General features: G+C 50.0%; 1 protein-coding gene across 1 annotated transcript; it reads left to right on the plus strand.

Annotated features, from left to right (window-relative positions):
• Window positions 1-14,356: 14,356 nt before the first annotated feature.
• Window positions 14,357-16,701, plus strand: Nkx2-5 (NK2 homeobox 5). Its single transcript, XM_036194781.1, has 2 exons — window positions 14,357-14,687; window positions 16,073-16,701. The coding sequence occupies exons 1-2, from the start codon at window positions 14,357-14,359 to the stop codon at window positions 16,699-16,701; spliced, it is 960 nt and encodes a 319-aa protein (XP_036050674.1).
• The last annotated feature ends 2,141 nt before the right edge of the window (window positions 16,702-18,842 follow it).

Raw genomic sequence — 18,842 nt, forward strand, 5'->3', positions numbered from 1 at the left:
CTTAGAGAATCCTCTGACACTCCCTCTTCTGTCTTCTCAGATGTGACACCTATGATAGAAATACGAAGATTAGGCTAGTCTTTAAGGACACCTATCATGGGTTCCTGGTGCTCAAAGCAGATGAATAAGCACATGACCTGTGTCTAGTCACAGTCTGCATTCCCCATGGCCTACGGTTAAGTACTAACTAGGAACCAAAGCCCTACTGTATGTGAATATCCCTTTTATAAATTATAAAGTACCATAAAACCTTTAAAAAGACAAACAGGAAAATGGTAAAGTAATAATAATAATAATAATAACAGCATAAAATAAAATGACAAAGGGTCGCTAGCTAATAGAAAAACAGTCACGTCAGTAAGAAAAGAAGTGATGAGCCTAACAGTTAGAAGATGCAAATAAAAATATCAATGGGCTACAGACACTTAAAAAATCATCAAAATAGCTGGGCAGTGGGGGCGCACACCTTTAATCCCAGAGGCAGGAGGATCTCTGAGTTTGAGGCCAGCCTGGTCTACAGAGTGAGTTCCAGAACAGCCAGGGATATACAGAGAAACCCTGTCTCAAAAATAAAAGATAATAATAATAATAATAATAATAATAATAATAATAAATTATCAAAATAAAACGGGTGTAGTGGTGCATGCCTTTAATCCCAGCCCTCAGGAGGCAGAGGCAGAGGCAGGTGGATCTCTGTGAGTTCTAGGCTAGCCTGGCCTACAAAGCAAGTTCCAGGACAGTCAGGGATACACAGAGAAACCCTATCTTAAAAATAATAATAATGATAATAATCAATATAATTTAGAAAAATCATATGCTGGTTTTGTCTAATATTTGAAAAAAAGGTGTTTAAGAACTACCAACTTGCTGAAGGACTGTATTAAACTATGCTCATATTTCACTCATATTCCAAGAGAAGGGATTGAGAGTTTCTGTTTTTTGTTTTGTTTTGCCAGAGCTGAGGACTGAACCCAGGGCCTTGCGCTTGCTAGGCAAGTGCTCTACCACTGAGCTAAAACCCCAACCCCAAGTTTCTGTTTTTGTTTTTTTTCTGACCTGCAGCCATCACAGATTTTTCAAATGCACGAGAAAGTCTAAGACAGCTCAGCTCTCAGAGTGTGAAGGCACTTGCTGCTAAGCCTGGCTACCTGAGTTTGATTCCTGGGCCCACAAGGAGAGAGAACCAACTACTGTACCTTATCTCCTGACCTTCATCTGTGTGCTGCCATGGCATGCACACACAAAATAGATGCATTTTAATTTTAAAAATTAAGAACTCATGGAATTTAGGAGCAAGGCATGGCTAGGTGAATTGTTGCTGGGGAGGCCTTCAATCCTGCCCTTACTACCAATCATGAGGAAAACAAAAAACAAACCCAAAAAAATCCAGCCTTGGGATTTAAAATATGCTTAAACTGCTTGGTAGGATCTAACCCATCATCGAATACCAAAAAGAAGGACAGGTGGTAATAAATTCAACAGATGATTGAATAGCACACACACACACACACACACCCCAGTTGATGGGCCCTTAAAACAGAGGGAGGATGTTTTAGCAGCTGTGAGGAAAGCAGAGCTAGTTCTGGGTTCTGTCTTCAGGACTTTCTTGGGTTGCAGGCCATTGTCCAGAGCCCAAGAAGATATCACAGCCACAGATACCCCAGACACATGGCTAGTAGTGTCACAACTTCAAGGCCAGAAGAAGCATGGTCGCTGGATCAGAGAGGTGTTTTTTGTTTTTTGTTTTTTGTTGTTTTTTTTTTTTTTAAGTCGAGGGTGGGGGTGTCCAATGCTATTAAAAGAGTTAAAAAAAAAAAAAAAAAAAAAAAAAAACAGGAGCCAGGCTAGGTGGGGTGGCACACACCTACAAGTTTGAGGCAAACCTGGTCTACATGCCAGTTCTATGCCAGTCAGAGTTATAGTCCTGTCTCGAAAACAAGCAAACAAAAACAAAACAACAATAAAAAGGGCAGGGAGGAGCAGTGAAGAGAAGCTGACACCCCGCAGGACAGTGGGCAGTGAGCAAGCAACTGTGATGTGTGTGGTACAGAGCCAGGTCACAATGGGGTGGTTATGCATAATGGTACAGAATTCAGAAAGCTAGAAGAATGAATGGTATTTGAGGAAATACGTACGGTGAACCTGATTTAAGCATTTAACAAACTACGTATTAAAGCATTACATAATATACACAACTGTTATAATTACTCTATCAGATTTTAAAAAGTTAAAATGGGCAATTTTAAGAATTAAATAAAAACACACTAATGAAAATAAAATATAAAAGGTTTAAGCAGGCACTTGGACAAATATATTCAAAGAGCCTTTGAAAAGAGTCCTCGATTCTAGTCACTCGAGACAACCTCACCCCTGCCAAAACCGGCTTAAACTTCAGAAACTCACAGTGTACTCAGAGCCTTGGCGGGCTTCTGGGAAGCTGCAAGCCTTGTGTGCTGTCAGAATGAATAGAGTTCCGTTCAGCGGTGGAGGAAAACTGTAGAAAGGCAACTGAAGCTGAGTCTGGGAACACGCTGGGCCCCGCGCCCCGCAAGGCTACTCACGGATGTTCACACAATAGAAATGTGTGCGGAAGGCGGGTGCAAGAGTCCGCAGAACAAGCACCATGATTTTGTGACAGTCAAAACATGGGAAATTTGACGTGCAAGAGCCCTGGGCAAAACGTGAACGGGCACAGCGCACAAAGCGCCCCTCCTCTGAAATGCTTCCCACCAGAGTGACACCGGGTTTGGTTGCTTCGGATTTTGGGATACTTGCCTAAGTCCGGGTTAATAGTGAGATATCTCAGGGACAGAACTCCAGCATCATCAACACAGAATCCATTTGCTTCACATACACACAACCTGAAAGTCATTTATGCTGTCTGTTACTGTCCTTCGATATGACTGGCACACATGAGCTCTGGTGTGTGGGTGCTGGGGCCATTTCAGACTGAGGGCATTTGGGATTTTGGAATTTCAGTCAGGATGTTCAGCCTGGAATGTATTAATACAATGAGAGCAGAAGGGAGTTGATACTACAGCCTGGCCAGATCTCTCGTGAGCAGACATTGCATAAATGTTGTGAGACACGTAGTGTCCATCCTGTGTGCTTGGGTATACAATGAAGCCCAAAAATAGATGAGAGTAATCTAGGTTGAGAGAGAGAGAAAGACAGAGAGAGAGAGAGAGAAAAGAGAGAATTGTGACTACTTGAGGAAGGTCTGAGTGTTCTGTTTCTTAAGTCAGCTGGGTGGATTAAAGGCATGCCTGGAAGCAGAGGCAGGTGGATCTGTGAATTTGAGGTCAGCCTGGTCTACAAAGCAAGTTCCAGAACAGCCAGGGCTGTTTCACAGAGAAACCATGTATCAAAACAAAACAAAACAAAAAACAAAACAAAACCAAGCAAACAAACAAACACAAACAAAAGATCACGTGTTCATCACCTGTGTTCAGTTTGGGAAAATTCACAAGTCGGTTCATTTTTACTTTATGCACGTCTGTGTTGAAATAAAAAAAGCTTCCCAGCCACACTTCTGTGTTCAGAGAAGAGAGGGAGGCAGAACTGCTGGGCCTGGGGACGTTCTGGGGATAGAAGAGTAGGTCACAGGGATGAGGAGCCAACTTTCTTATGCCACCATCTCCCAGAGATGTTTCTAAGAGTTCTTCCCAGGGTCCCCTACCCCACCTCTCCTCCCATCCAGAGAGATGTTCCCATCACTCTCCAATCTCCCACTTCCCACCTTTGGTTAGGAGGAAAGATGCCCTTCAAGCAAGTGTCTGTTCCTTCAGACACTGTCCTACCTAACTGAGTGGCTCCGTCTACATGGGGAAATGGCCACCTGCAGGTCTGTCCAGAGGGGAAGGACCAGTCCATCAGAAGAACACTGGAGGTCAAAGATGAAGGCCATGGGTCCCAAATCAACTTGAGGTACTCAAGTCTCTGTCTGTGGGGTTTCAACACAGCACAAAAGGCTCAGGACTGCACCGATCTTTTGCTGTTGCTAAGAATCAAGGTCAGCTAGGGCTGGGATAATGTGGGCAGGCCCACAGGGAGATGGCCAACATAAAGAATAAGAAGATTCAGAACTGCCTCTGCCTTAGCAGGAGGGGGAAGGGCGGTGTTTGCCCCCGACGTTGTTTCCTTACAGAAACGGGCTATCTTAGGTAAATAAACCCTGATAAATGACAAGCCAAATTTTCCCAAGGCCTAGCTTATCCTCAGGCTGTGTTTTGGTGGGTGGTCCTCTCTCAGCAGTTGGAGTAATCCAGAATGATCCTGGGCAATTGGAAGGGAGCAAGCCTGTACTGAAGCCAAGAAGTGATTTCCCCAGCAGCAGTGTTTATCGATGTGAAATAAAGGAGGTTGGATATATATATACCTGAGATGGACATGGCTGGTGGACATCAGTACTGATGGGGACAGAGGACACCTGAGAAGTTTGATTTTTCTAATTTTATTTTTCTTTATTTTTTTTTAAAGGGAGATAACAGCTGGCTGAATATAGGGGAAAATGAAGGAAAGAAACCTAAGGGTGCTTAGATACCCAAGGAGGATTTGGGCCTACCATCTGATCAGGATGCCTAGAAACACTAGGGCACAGGTCAAAGGCTGCAGAGACCTGGCCCAAAGATTTCACTAGGACTTACGACCTTCAGCTGGCCCAAAGATTTCACTAGGACTTACGACCTTCAGAAAAAAATGGCCAAGTTGTTGCTACTGGTCAAGGTAGTCACTTGTTTCCACCGTTGGCCTTCCTTTGTTTGCTAAGGTCAAAAAGTAGTCTGGCCCTGCTTCTCCTCAGGCTGTAAGTGGAGCAGTTGGAGCGAAGGAACTGTCCTCTGCCCAACCAAATTCACCCGGGAGTTAGAGAGCCAGGCTGCCACTTCGGTGGATAAGCCCGATTTTGTTCCACACAGACCAACAGCCAACACGCAGTTCTGCTGCTTCGTGACTAGCCCAGATTCCCCGTGTTCTTGGTTAGAAAACAGACGAGATGCCCCCTTCTGCGTGACAGTGCACCCCTCCACGTCCCAGGACCTTCACCCTCGTCCCCTTCAGCAGCATCTCCTCCCTACCCTCCAGGACCTCGAAGGACAACTGAGCCGAGGGGGCAGCGCGTGACCTCGAGCGGAAGGGCCCCCGTCTGGGTCCTAATGCGGGTGGCGTCTCTCTTGACAGGCTGCGTTTGGGGACAACAGCGGGGAAGGGAGATAAGATGACATACCAAAGCAGATTTGGTGTGCACGCTGATACTCCTGGCCCGACAGGAAACTTGGAGCTATTTAAAAGACCCTATCGATTACTTTATCTTCCCTGGAGGAAAGCTTGCCGAGAGACAAAAGATGTCCCCTACCTAAAGATACAAGGCCACACAGCAGAGTTTGCACAGGCGACGAGCAAGTAGGGCTCTGAGAGCGCAAAGATGCGTTTACACCCTTCGGAAAATGACTCTGCGTGCCCCACACAGCCAGGCTGGAGGTAGTAGGAGCGAGGGGCAGCGGGGCCACCTCACAGTCCCTGTAAGCTCTGCTTGCAAAAGACCCCGCGCATGTTGTGCACACTAACTGGTGTGTCTCTGAGTTCCACTAGTACACTCCTCCCAAGTTTACAGGCTCCTTTTAAGGGCTTGAATGTCTGCAGCCGTCACGAGCATCCTGAAAGTGTGGCGTGTGACACTGCATTCGTTTAGCGTCTCCATCCCGCTCCTCGCCAACTCGCGTGCGTGCGGGCAGACCGCTGCGGCGCACTCTCTGCTGGTGCCCAGTTGCTGCGGAAGCCTGGAGTTCGATGGCCCCGGAGTCCCCTGCGGACGCTCAGGGTGGACACACTGATCGCACCCAACCGTCCGCAGTCAAGGCTTTTCCCGTGCGACACTGAGCTACCTACCGGTTTATAATCCGCTCGGCCCGCGTGGGAGAAAGCGGCGTTTCCTGTGGGACACCAGCGTACTTTAAGAGTCTTAAGACACGACCTGAAAGGAAAGGACGGTGCAGAAAAGAAAGGGCGACGACCTCAGGAAGCCTCAAACGTGTGGTGACCGGTCACTTACAGCCTGATTCCCGCCCACGGGAGGACCCCAGCAGTCCCTGAGCGAGGCGGAGGCTCCGGGGTTGCTGTCTGGTTTTCGTCGGCCACAAGCCGGCACAAACTCTTCAACTCCGACCACAGCCCGCGGCGCCCTTGGAGGCCGGCCTGGCCGGCGGCGTTGAAAGTGAAAACCCACGCGTTTCCTGCAGCTAGGAGTCCCTCGATCCGAGCGAGCGCTCAAGCCAAGAAGTCTGCAGAGATGCCTCCGGGAGCTCCACGCCGCCGCACTAGCGTGGGCTGGCTCTCAAAAGCACCCTTTTCGCCTCGCCGCGGCTTGAATCATTGCCCCACTCCAATGTCACCTGATTTTTCAAATTATCACCTCCTGAGACGGGACCCGGAGGGACCCCCAGAGCCTCCATCTCTGCGCGCTGTTGATGCTGTAGCAGTTTGCCGCGGTCAGGGCAGGTGGAAAACGGTGTTACAGGAGCTTGGAGCTGAGGAGAAAGAGGACTAAGATAAAGAAAGCCGCTGCAGAGGTCGGGAAGCGGCTCCGGTCAGATCCATCAAGCTGAAATCATAGCTAGTGAGTGACCAAAGAGAAACTTCGCTTTGGAAATATTCCCCCCCCCCCCCCCGACCCCCCCACTCCGCCAAACAAGCGAGAAAAACTGCGCAGAAAGATAGAACAAATTTTGAGTGCCGGCAAAAATACAAAGGAGCCTGCAGAATTTCGGAAAAACAAACAAACAAGCCGCACATCCTACAATTTGACACATTTTCTATAAGCATACAAACAAAATCTGCAGAGGATGTACTGCTTCGAGTCTGTGGCAGACCCTGGACCGACTAACCGGAAGGGTTCATTAAAAATGTCAGCGTTTTCTATATTGCTCCGGCCTTCCACGAGCTTTTCCACGAGCTCAGACTCACGGGACAGTATACTTACCACGCTGTTGATTATATTCCAATTATCATGTCTCGATTAAATGGGTAGCGATCAACACTTGACCAGCATACAAGGCCCCTGAGTTCCCAGCACTGGACAGAAACAAGTCGACTTTAAAAAACAAAAAAAAGCCTTGAGTAAAGCGACTGGCATACTAATTCCTCTCTTTTCACATTTGTTGTTTGGTTTTTAAGATGCGGTAACTATTTTTAAAATAAAGATAGTCACCGGTCCGACTGTTTGTTTTATCTATTGCTAAGGAAACCAACCCCGCAAGAACATGGTACAGGCTTCCTCTGCGAGTACAGGGAGCAGCCCAGATTGTTCTGTTCGTGCTCACAGAATTCTTTGGAAAGAGAGATGTTAACATTCGACTTTGGTTTCTTCGTTTGGATTTCTTTCTTTTCTTCTTTTTTTCCTTTTTTTTCTTTTCTTCTCTTTTTTTCCTATGTGTTAACCATAAGGAGAAAGAAGGGCCCAAGATTTTTTTTTGGTGGTTCTGTGTGGTGAGCATATCTCCTCCGGGAGCCTAGGACAGTGGTGTTGAGCAGCAGACACTGTGTTCCGGCTTCTGCAGCTCAATCCCGCTCTAAGCAAAGGCAAAGAGGGCACTGGTGAGAAAGTGGAATCTGAAAATGGTGTTCCTGTGGGTTCCAGAGGCCCAAAGCTGAGTAGCCTCTGAAGAAACATGACAGGTAGAAGACTCTAGGACTAGTGGCCACAAAACTTCCCACCGTAAATAAGGGGACCACGCATGATACATTTCTACTTGCTGCTTCCTGCACTCCAAGATAGGGAAGAGTCAGTTCAATCTTGTTATTAAGACTCTAGGTCTAGCTGTAGCTTATCAGGTGCCTAGCGCTCCCCAGCCACCCAGGGAATGACAGACAAACAGGCCTAAGCTACAGGCTTCCTAACTCTTCTTCCAGTCAGTACCTGGGTGTGGAGGGAGGGGGGCAGGTGACCACACCCTTCTGGCCAGTCTCCTACCCACTCAGTAGTGGAAGGCCACCACAGCACCCTCGGGAGCGCTGATAGATATTGGCACTTGTCTGTCAGTGACCCTGCACTCCATTATGCCTTCAGGTGGGCTCTTGGGACCAAAGGCCACTTCAGGGGAAAGCTAGAGGGCAGCTTTGCTGGAGGATAGCTGGGATCAGATCCCGCTGGACAAAGCCTTCAGAATCCTTTCTGATCCACCATGAAGAGTTCACTGGACAGTCAGTTGGGCTCTCTGCCACAAACTGCACTCACCTTTGATTTTAAAAATCCCAGAAGGAGAGGAAAAACATGTAAGTTTACATTTTTAACAGGTGCCTCCTAGGATTCTGGTCCAGATATTTCCATAGCCCTAAAAGTACAAACAAAACCCTGTTTTCCCGGAGTTGCTATAGTCCACTGTGATGTTTAATTCTAGATGCTTCCCCCAGTCTTCTTCCTTCAAAACTTCCTTTAACATTTTGTTAATTCTTAATTTTTAAAAATCCATAAAGCACAACACGGATGTAGTGGCTTACAACTGTTATCCCAGCATTTAGGAGCCTGGGTCTGGAAGACTGCTGTGAGAGCCAGGCCAAGCTTGGCTACAGAACACCAAACAGCAATACAAATGCGGAGTGATGGTGCAGGACACGTGTAATCTCACGACTTGGCAGGAGATCCAGAGCTCAAGGCCAGCCTCGAGAGACTCTGTCTCAAAATTAATTAATTATGAATTAATAAGTGCTGGTGATTGGTCTTGGTTGGTAAATGGTGGTTGGATGCTAACATGCCTTAGGATCTGGGTTCATGCAAGGAGAGAGCTAGTTCCAGTAGTTGTCATCTGACACGCCCCCACAACATTAAATAAATAAATAAATAGATAGATAGATAGATAGATAAATAAGATCCAAACTATCAGTGTAGCTCAGTGGTAGAGGGCTTGCCTGCATACACAGTGCTCGGGAAAGAGTTCACCTGCAGCTTGTTTAGATAAATGATGAATCACAAAATGTACCCATACTGACAGACACAAATGGAACTCTCTCTCTCATGTCTGCAGTTCTATTGGTATAACATGATTTTTAACCTGTCTCCAAGATAAATATATTGGGTTGTTTTTAACTATTTTTATTTTTAAAAAAATTAAGTGCAAAAAAGGCACTTTATTTGCATACACATGTGTATCTGCAAATAGATACCGGAAATGAAACATTCCACCAAATGGCTTGTGCATTTTACATGTTGACAGAACCAGACTGCTCCAGAGAGGGTTTTCAATCTACTCTTCCACTGAACCACACAGATGATCACTCTGCAGAGGTCATCAAACCCAAGTATCAAGCCCAGGCCTCAGGAATGCCAGGCGAACCCTCTTCCATTCTGTATGTCCACAGTACAAATCAATGTGCACCTTTTTTCCTCTAATTTTGCTCAACTTTACCATTTGTTGGGAAGCTAGGAGTGTCAATTTTTTTACATTTGTCAATCTGATATGTATTTACCTCTCTGATATAGTTAAAATTTATTTACTTTTTTCCTTTTTATTTACTTTCTTCTTTTTTTTCCCAGCAAGGTTCTACTACTCTTGGCCAATTCTCCAATTGTTTTGTTAGGTAATTTTCTTATTGATTTACCAGAGGACTCTTTCTGTGTATATTATTAAAATTCATAATTTTGTCATGTATTTCTAGCATTTTCTCTCTGGATTATTTTTTTCTTTGGTTCTATTTATGGCATTTTGGGCAATGTTTTAATGCTTCATTCACCCTCAAAAATAAGCAAACATTCCAACTTATTGTCCTTATCATGAATAACACTTAGAAGTCGTCATGTATCTGCTGTGTGTAAGTTCAGGTGCATGCGTGCCATGGTGCACTCGCAGGGGTCAAATGGCACCATGGGTTTCTGAGAACCACATTCAGGCTTGCTCCGAAAGCACTTTTACCTACCTGGTCAGTGTAAGTGAAGGGGTAGAGAACATCAGAACAAATACCCCCAAGGGAGTTGACTCTGGGTCAGTTTGGAGGCAGGTGGGAGTCCTGACTTCTCTTAGACAGACACACAGTCCTTTACCAGGTGGACTGTGCCTCCCTTCTCTGGCTTTCCATTCTTCCTGTTATTGGGATAACTTTGCACAGACAGCCTGAAAACAGCACCCAGGAGGGAAGGTTCTCTGCTTGGCTCAGCCGGGCTACAGCCTAGTACCTTGGGGCAGTGGAAGTCAAAAACCAGGCTAGCAATCAGGACCTCAACTATATGGAATTAGTAATCCCTGGTGACTAGAAAGCAGCAGACACTGTGAGTTTAGCACGAAAGGAAAGTCTGGCAACTTTTTTTTTTTTCCCAGCAAGAACAGAATATTATAGGAAACTCAGTCCCCACTGGCGAAGGACAGGATTGAAAACAGAGAGAAAAGAGGGTTTTCCCAGTCTGTGCAGGCAGGAAAAGGTGAAAACACCCAAGTGTCATCAACTAATGACCTAGTAAACAAAAAACCGCATAGTCACGCAACTGAATAGTGTTTAGCTGCTAAAACGAAGAATGCTGATTAACGTCACAGAGTGAAGGAACCTGGGTAACACTCTGCCAAGTGAGAGGTTCCAGACAGAAGAGGTCACATATTGTATGATTTTGTTTGTATGAACCACTCAGGAGAGGCAGATCTTTAGAGGGGCAAAGGAGATTAGTGATGACTGGGAAGAGAAGTGGGGGAGGGGAAGGTTGCGGGTTTCTTTAGAGGGTGATGAAAATGTTCTCAAATTGATTGTGCTGTATGGTGAGTGAATTAAATCTCAATAAGGCAGAGGGAAGAAAAGGAAGTAGTTACACCTCAAATCCTCTCTCTCTCTCTCTCTCTCTCTCTCTCTCTCTCTCTCTCTCTCTCTCTCGGACTTGCTCCCCCCACCCCACCCCATTGACAAACAGGAAAACATGCCCAGCTCTGGAGTCAACCAAGTAACCCCAATGGCCATCGATGCTTCCAGTCTGAGTAGCCTGGAGCACATCACTCCCTCCTGTAACCTCCTTCTCTTAGCCAGGTGGTCTGCTAAGGGGACCCGCGACGCACCTCTGAGGGTGCTGGCTACAGCAGCCGAGAGGACTGGGTACCTGCAGCCCCGGGCTTCCCTCGATGCAGAGCCCGGCGGCTCTGCGCGACCTGCGGGAAGGAAGCCCGGGCCAGGCCCCGCTGCTCATCCATCAGCCGGACGAAGAGCAGAGTCGCGCTCTCGGCCCTCTGTTTGCTTTCTCGCCAATTATTGCTGCGCTGCGGCCCCTTTGTTGATACAGTAGTCCGAAAAAGTGCTAATGTTCATTTATCAGGGGGCCCGCCGGGGACTCCCTAGAGTTGCGATTCTTCCCAAAATATAAACACGGGGCGAGCGTCCCAGACAGAAACCCCCATCTGTTTCCCCGGCGCGGGCAAAGAGAGCGAGGCGTTGTTGAAGATAAAGCTACGGATAACGCCGCCTGTCTCCAATGGACGTCTCCCCGGCGCATTAATGACATTCCGGGTGATAGTTGCAGCTTATCTTTCAATTAATCATATATACCTTTCGCGGCCGGCGCTGCTGATTGCAGGGAGAGGGGGGGCGCGGCTTAGGCCGCGCCGATCGCTTTTCAATCAATAATAATTTATTTACGCAGAATGCGCTGGAGTTATCCCGGAATTTGACTAATCCTAAAGCACCAAGTCTTTAAAAGGCAAAGAAATAGACCCGCAGATTTTCGCTGTCTCCTCCAGGCTCCTTTTTGTCTCTGTCCCTCTCGGCTGAAGGTTGTGTGTTTGGCCAAGTGCTTCCTAGCGACCAGGTTGAGCCAGCCGCCCTTGGGGAGAAAGATGCGCCCCTTCCCAACCATTGTAACTTCTGTTTAAGTAATTTATATATTACATTATATATATATATTAATATACATACATATATTCCTTTGGTACTGGCTTGAAGACAGCCAGGACTGAAGCCAAGTTTGGAAAGTGCTCTGGACAGTGCTCTGGACAGCTCTCTGCGGAAACCCCCACGGGTCACCCCAATTCTATTTTGTCTATTTATCTCACTCTATTCCACTTCCTCTCCAGAGAGAAAGGCCAGAGTCTTTTCACCAAGGTTACAGGGGGTGGGAAAGTCACTAATTTTGTTCAAATTAGAAGGGTTTTCTTCCTTTTTCTTGACACATGACCCACAGATCTGTCAGCTCTAGGAGCCCTTATATCCAAAAATAGGTGACGAATCCTCACCATGTTGATTTGCAAAGGAAATGCCCCTCTTCTTCAGAACTATCTTTAAAAAAAACTTAAACAAGGGATCCCCGGATGCAGCCCCGATGTGTATGTACCCCCTCCCCATTAAATGGTAATATTTCAGGCGTCGGCTCACACTAATCTTTCAAACTGTCATCGCGATCCGAAGGGCCAGCCGATTCACTTAACAGGGCTCCCAGGACCCTCGCCCGGAGCTGTTTTCAGCAAGACATTTAATTGAATCGGATGTGGCTCGTTTGCCAGACGTCACCGCCTGGGTGATAGGCATCCCATCCAACCCACAGAAACCCATCTTCAAAAGCAAGGAGGGTCCCCAGCTAGGTTGTTCAGAGCAGTAAACTGTAAAGTGGCCAATAGCCGCAGCAAGATGAAAAACAAAACAAATAAAAACAAAAACAAAAACAAAAACAAAAACAAAAAAATCCCCAGCAAAGTTGCAGATTGACCAAGGAGAATGGGGGTGGGGGCAGGGGCAGAGGTTGGTGGTTTGGGGGCCCCACATCTTTGGAAAGGCTTCCTCTGCAGCTGGAGCTAGCAGTTTCGGAAAGCTATGCGGCCCTTGGGTTGAGGTCTCATGATGACTGCCCAGTCTGGTGCTGGAGCCTGGAATTGGGTTTCCTGGGCCGCCTGCTTCACAGTCTGCCTGGAGCTAGGCCTTCCTTTTCCCTCAGCTGAGGGTCCTGGGAATTGGGGTTTGATGAAAGGCAGGGAGGAGCTCAGGCCTATGCTGGCTTTAGTATGGCCCAGATGGTGCCCGTGCTCTCAATGGTTCACTGGCCTGCAGGAGGGACAGTTTCCATTCTGTACTGACACTGGACTTTGGGCTTATGACTTGGGAGTGGCTTGTTTAGCTAACCTTTGACCCTACGCCCCCCCCTACTTTTTCTATTCTAAGAGCCTCTTCTGGGGTGGCCAACAAGCCCTCCATATCCTTTGCCTTCCCTGCCCAAGCTTCTACAGTGTCAAGCCTTACCATACCTTTGATGGGGTAGCGTTTGCCTGGAAGCCCTGTGCAGTCTCTTTCTGAGATTATAGCTGCATAAAGCTCCCCGTCTGCTGTGTGCAGGGGTCTGGGAAGACCCCAGTGTTCCTTAGATCCAGGCAGTTCTCTTAGGACAAGACGTGGGCTCCTTAAGCCCTGACAGTTTCAGACAGAAGCACCGAGGGACTGAAAATGCCCCTCCACCTGCTCTGTGGAGTAGAAGCCTTGGTAGGCTCCCAGGGGCTTGGAGCTAGAAAAAGTCTGGGGATCTTGTTGGTGGCCCAGGAGGAATGGGAAAGGAAGCTAGTGGAGAAGAGGGACAGACATGAGAAGACAGCTCTTCTGGGAGCTGAGCAGAGCCTGGTTGGCTCCCTGGCTGAAGAGTCAGTTCCCTGGTGAACAGTTTTCCCTGGAGAGACACTTACACAAGGCAGTCTACTTCAGGTGGCCACTCCCACCCCACTTCTCCTTTCCATTCAGCCAGACTTGCTCAGAACCCCTTAGGGCCTGCCTGGTCAACTTAAATACCCCCACCCCCAAATTCCTAAATTGGTCTGTTATCATCCCAGAGCAACTATCCTTGGAGCTTTCTCCCCCTATTCTCAGTCAGAGTTTTAGTAACAGTCTTGATCCCTGTAAATAAACCCCCTCTCCTGGCTTCCCACCCCATCTTCAACTAGCCCACTCGGTGATGGGTGCTGAGGAATATTTTTCAAACCTCAGACCCACCCCAACCCTGCGCTTAGGCAGTTCAAAAGAGTCGGGTTTTTTCTTTGAGTGAGTCTCATGGGGGTTTTCAGGCTAACGAGCAGCAATCTCCCGTAGGGGCCAGAGACTCTTCCAAATGTGTCACGTCCCCTTTAAAAAAGCTGGGCAGGATTTTTTTCCCCAACCCTATGTCTATATTAGGTGACGCAGAACTGCCCGTCGCTCCTGTCATCGAGGCCCCTGGCCCAATGGCAGGCTGAGTCCCCCTGCTCCGTCCTGCTCCCGCCTCTTCTGCCCCTGGTGCTCCGTGCTACCTGCTGCCCCGCCACATCCAGGGCAGAGAGGCGGATGCGCGGGCGGGCGGCGGGCACCATGCGGGGAGGCTGTCCCCGGGGGTGGGCAGCGCCACTCTCTGCCGCCCACCTGGCGCTGTGAGACGGGCGCCGCCACCATGTTCCCCAGCCCTGCGCTCACACCCACGCCCTTCTCAGTCAAAGACATCCTGAACCTGGAGCAGCAGCAGCGCAGCCTGGCCGCTGGGGACCTGTCCGCGCGCCTCGAGGCCACCCTGGCGCCCGCCTCCTGCATGCTGGCCGCCTTCAAGCCCGAGGCCTACTCGGGGCCCGAGGCGGCAGCGCCCGGCCTAGCAGAGCTGCGCGGGGAGCTGGGCCCCGCGCCTTCGCCCCCCAAGTGCGCTCCTGCCTTCCCAGCCGCCCCCGCCTTTTATCCTCGTGCCTACGGCGACCCTGACCCGGCCAAGGACCCTCGAGCAGATAAGAAAGGTAAGGAGAACCAGAGTCCTTCCTCTCTGGAGTCGCTTTCATGCCCAACTCCCTGGGTCAAGAAACCCTGGCCTGGCAGAAGCACATCTGGGCTGAAGGCTGGGCACCGGGAGTTTGGAGTCTAAGATTCCAGGCTGTCCAGTATCTTCTCGCTCCGCAGCCAAGTTTAGAGGAAACGCCGGAGTTAGAGGGTCAGGAAAAACAGAGAGAGTGAGACTTAAAAATATTGGTTTTGGCCTACAGAGCCCCAGTTGGTTTGGGCCTTGCTCTTGTATCTGTTACCAAGTTAAGCTATCTAACAATTTGTGGTAGAACAATTTTTCGTATCAGAGGGTTAAAAATCTCTTTGGATTTACGGGTATTTTGAGATCGAGAATTGCTAAACAGAAAGTTTAGCCCGCGGGTTCTGGGCCTTGCGGAGCCCCTTTGTGCCAGAAAAGGAGTCTGGGAACAGGGCCGTGGTTTTGAGATGCGATGCTGTAGACCTCAGGAGTTGGATGTGGCTTTGTTTTATCCAGCACAATTTCCAGGCCCGGCCAGGCAGAAATTCTCTTCCGGGAAATATTAGAAAACATGTAACGAACGAAGACGCTGGGGAGTGGGGAGAAGATTCCCAAAGGTGGCTGTATATAAAAAGTTTTAGAGCAGGGGAGGGTGTCTGGCCTGCTTGCAGAAGGCAGCGGCACTTGGGGAGACCCAGGCGCAGCTCCGAGTCTGTCTGGGCAAAAGACAGAGGGGCCCAATGGCTTCCCTGAGCTAGGAAAGCATTCCTAGGTTTTTCTAGGGGCAGAGAGAAGGTCCAGGAACATCTGAGGAGGACTAGAATTGACCGCCACCGACTCGGATCCTGCAGGACCTGTGTAGAGGCCTCTGCCTCAGTCCCCGCCGCGGTTACTGGGAGGATGGGAAGTCGTACAAACAGCAGCTGGCAGCCCCATTGGGAACCTCCAAACTCACAACTTTGGGTCTTCTAGATCTTTAATTGTTTGATTAAAGACAAGCTGACCACCGAGAGTCAAATCGAAGTATCCCTGATGTCATTCACCCCCGAGCATCGTTATGATTGTATTTTCTTTGCATCCAGAAAAGCTAAGTCACAGACTGCCCTTAGAACGCAAACACCCGGGGGGGGGGGGCGGCAGGGGAGGGGGCAAGATTTCTCTGGTTTCATTTTGATCTGCAGCTTGTAGGGTGTCCATGCTACTTAGGCTTTCTCCAGGTGCGCAATTGCGCCAACATCGAACCGTGCGAACCCCGCGCTCTCGGCGGTGAGCCGAAACCAAGCTGGGCGCCCCACGCAGGACAGGGTGGCACCCCCACCAGAGCCCTGAGCTCCTGCGCAGTCGGCTCAAACCGACTATCTCTCTGCCTCCCCTCCCCTTCAGAGCTTTGCGCGCTGCAGACGCAGAAGCCGGTGGAGCTGGACAAGGCCGAGACGGACGGCGCCGAGCGACCACGCGCGCGGCGGCGGCGGAAGCCACGCGTGCTCTTCTCGCAGGCCCAGGTCTACGAGCTGGAGCGGCGCTTCAAGCAACAGCGGTACCTGTCCGCGCCCGAGCGCGACCAGCTGGCCAGCGTGCTGAAGCTCACATCCACGCAGGTCAAGATCTGGTTCCAGAACCGGCGCTACAAGTGCAAGCGGCAGCGGCAGGACCAGACTCTGGAGCTGCTCGGGCCGCCGCCGCCGCCCGCGCGCAGGATCGCGGTGCCCGTGCTGGTGCGCGACGGGAAGCCCTGCCTCGGGGACTCGGCGGCCTACGCGCCCGCGTACGGTGTAGGCCTCAACGCCTACGGCTACAACGCCTACCCCTACCCGGGCTACGGAGGCGCGGCCTGCAGCCCCGGCTACAGCTGTGCGGCCTACCCCGCCGCGCCCCCAGCCGCGCAGCCCGCCCCCACCGCCAACGGCAACTTTGTGAACTTCGGCGTCGGGGACTTGAACGCGGTGCAGAGTCCCGGGATGCCGCAGGGCAATTCGGGCGTGTCCACGCTGCACGGCATCCGAGCCTGGTAGGAAAGGGACCTGCCTGGGGCGCCCGGGACCTACTCCCACTTTTAGAAGGGCAGTGGCTCCGGGGAAGGGCTCCCAACTCTGACCTGTCCCTTGGATTTCACAAGCACCCTGGTGCTGGCCTGGGAACTTTCTCCGCTCCATCCCCTTTGTTCCCCGGTGCGTTGACGCAGCCTGGTGTCTGGGCCCCGGGAGTGCTCTTTCAGAGCTACGGGCACCCCCGACGGATTCCACCCTGGGGCCCGGAGCCCGGAGCCTGGGTGCACGGGCCTAGAATCCCGGAGCCTGGGCCGGGCGCCTGGGCCCTGGCTGCCTTGCCGCTGCCCACCCACCCGTATTTATGTTTTTACCTGTTGCTGTAAGAAATGAGAACCTTCTTCCCATTAAAATGAGTGCGCTGACGCACGCGCGTGCTTCTTTTAAGATTTTCTAGCGCAGAGATCGCCTCCGGGTCTCAGGCTTAGGCTTTCGCTGGACAAATTCATAGACCCTCTACCGATGAGAGTTAATGCACCCAGCACCCCTGGCTAGGCATTTTCTGAGGTCCTCATATTTTCGAAGGGGCAGCCTGTTTTCAAGGTTAGCTACGGAGCGCGCAAGAGGTTTTATAACTTGCTTGTGAGCAAATAGGTGTAGCCCTACCGGTCAGCTTCTCTCTTCAGAGCAGAAGGGCGCCTAGGCAACACAACCTCAACTCCTTAAACCCTAATCGTGACCAGCGCTGTTACTGGACATCGAGGGAAGGGACTGCACCCTAAATCCTCTCTAATCCCAGCACTCGGGAGGCAGAGCCAGGCAGATCTCTGTGAGTTCGAGGCCAGCCTGGTCTCCAAAGCGAGTTCCAGGAAAGGCGCAAAGCTACACAGAGAAACCCTGTCTCGGAAAAAAAAAAAAAAAAAAAAAAAAAAAAGAAAGAAAGAAAGAAAGAAAGAAAGAGAGAGAGAGAAAGAAAGAAAGAAAGAAAGAAAGAAAGAAAAAGAAAAAGAAAAAGTTGTCTCATTTAACGCCGCAGCCTCTTTTACAGATGGAAGGGCCAAGGACCCTTGTCCAGGTTCCCTTTGAGGCTAGTCCTCATGGAAGCCCCTGGGGGTCCCCTGTCAACCTCAAGGGCTTCCCAGCAAAGCTGAGCATAGAGAGGGAACCCAAAACGGTGGGAGATGGCTGTGAGTGTTGGTGCCTCCAAGGGGAGACCCTATGACCTGGTTGGCACTTTCCCTCAGGATGCCACTGATTTTACTGTAGTTAACACAACTGCGATTGACCAATGTAACCGCTCTGCTGTTCTTTCCAGGCGAGAAAACAGGTTTGGTGAAATGGGGGTGACAGCTGGTAGCTGTAGACTTGCCACTGCAAGACTTTTTATATCAGGGCTCAGACTGCAGCTTCTCTATCCCCAGCGCTAAGGGTCAGATAACTAACCTCATCTTCGAAATCAGGATGAGGTCCTGGCTTTGTCCTTCACTGCTCTGGAGCAGTGGCTTTTTGGCAAAGGCCAGGCCCAGCGCCCTATATGCAGCCTCAACATTGCCTGTGGAGTTTAGGACCTGACCTCTGCAGTGAGCCAGTGATGCCCGGCCTAGAGAGGTTGGGTCAGGAACCAGCACTCTGAGGCTGTGGAAACCAAGTGGCTTGCTTACCAGCCTTCTAACCCCATAGTGGAGGGGATGACTGCACCCACTGCCTCTTGGGGTCCTAGAAAATGCGATGCAGTTGCACGCAGACAGTTTGCCCATGGCAGGGCTCTGGGCTGGGCTGTGTGAAGAAAGAAGGGTACACAGAGTGTGTGCCCTCTCCCACACCCGAGACAGGCCAGCACAGCCTGTAGACAGGGGAATATATTCTACTCAGCCGCTAGCATTCCATTTCCTGGGTCTAAACCAATCCAACCTTCAGCGGCCACTGCTCGCACCCCAGGACACAGTTGTGGATCCCACCAACTAAATTGACTTAACCCATGATTGTTTTCCTATTCCCTTTGTAACTCATCATCAGTGAGGCTATCAAGTGTGAACTTTGTAAATGACAACCTCCTGTCACCTGTCAGAAGGCTGGACACACCTGCCAATGCACAGACACTACGTGCACTTTCAGTGTCCCTGCTGCTGAGTGCAAGGCAGTGTGGTTCCAGCTCTCAACTGGGGGGG

Source organism: Onychomys torridus, chromosome 8 (genome assembly GCF_903995425.1).
Source record: "Onychomys torridus chromosome 8, mOncTor1.1, whole genome shotgun sequence".
Taxonomy (NCBI): domain Eukaryota; kingdom Metazoa; phylum Chordata; class Mammalia; order Rodentia; family Cricetidae; genus Onychomys; species Onychomys torridus.

Coding starts and splice junctions, on each gene's coding strand:
- Nkx2-5 (XM_036194781.1), top strand. CDS start 14,357: ATGTTCCCCAGCCCTGCGCTCACACCCACGCCCTTCTCAGTCAAAGAC. Junction 14,688..16,072: donor CCCTCGAGCAGATAAGAAAG/GTAAGGAGAACC, acceptor CCTCCCCTTCAG/AGCTTTGCGCGCTGCAGACG.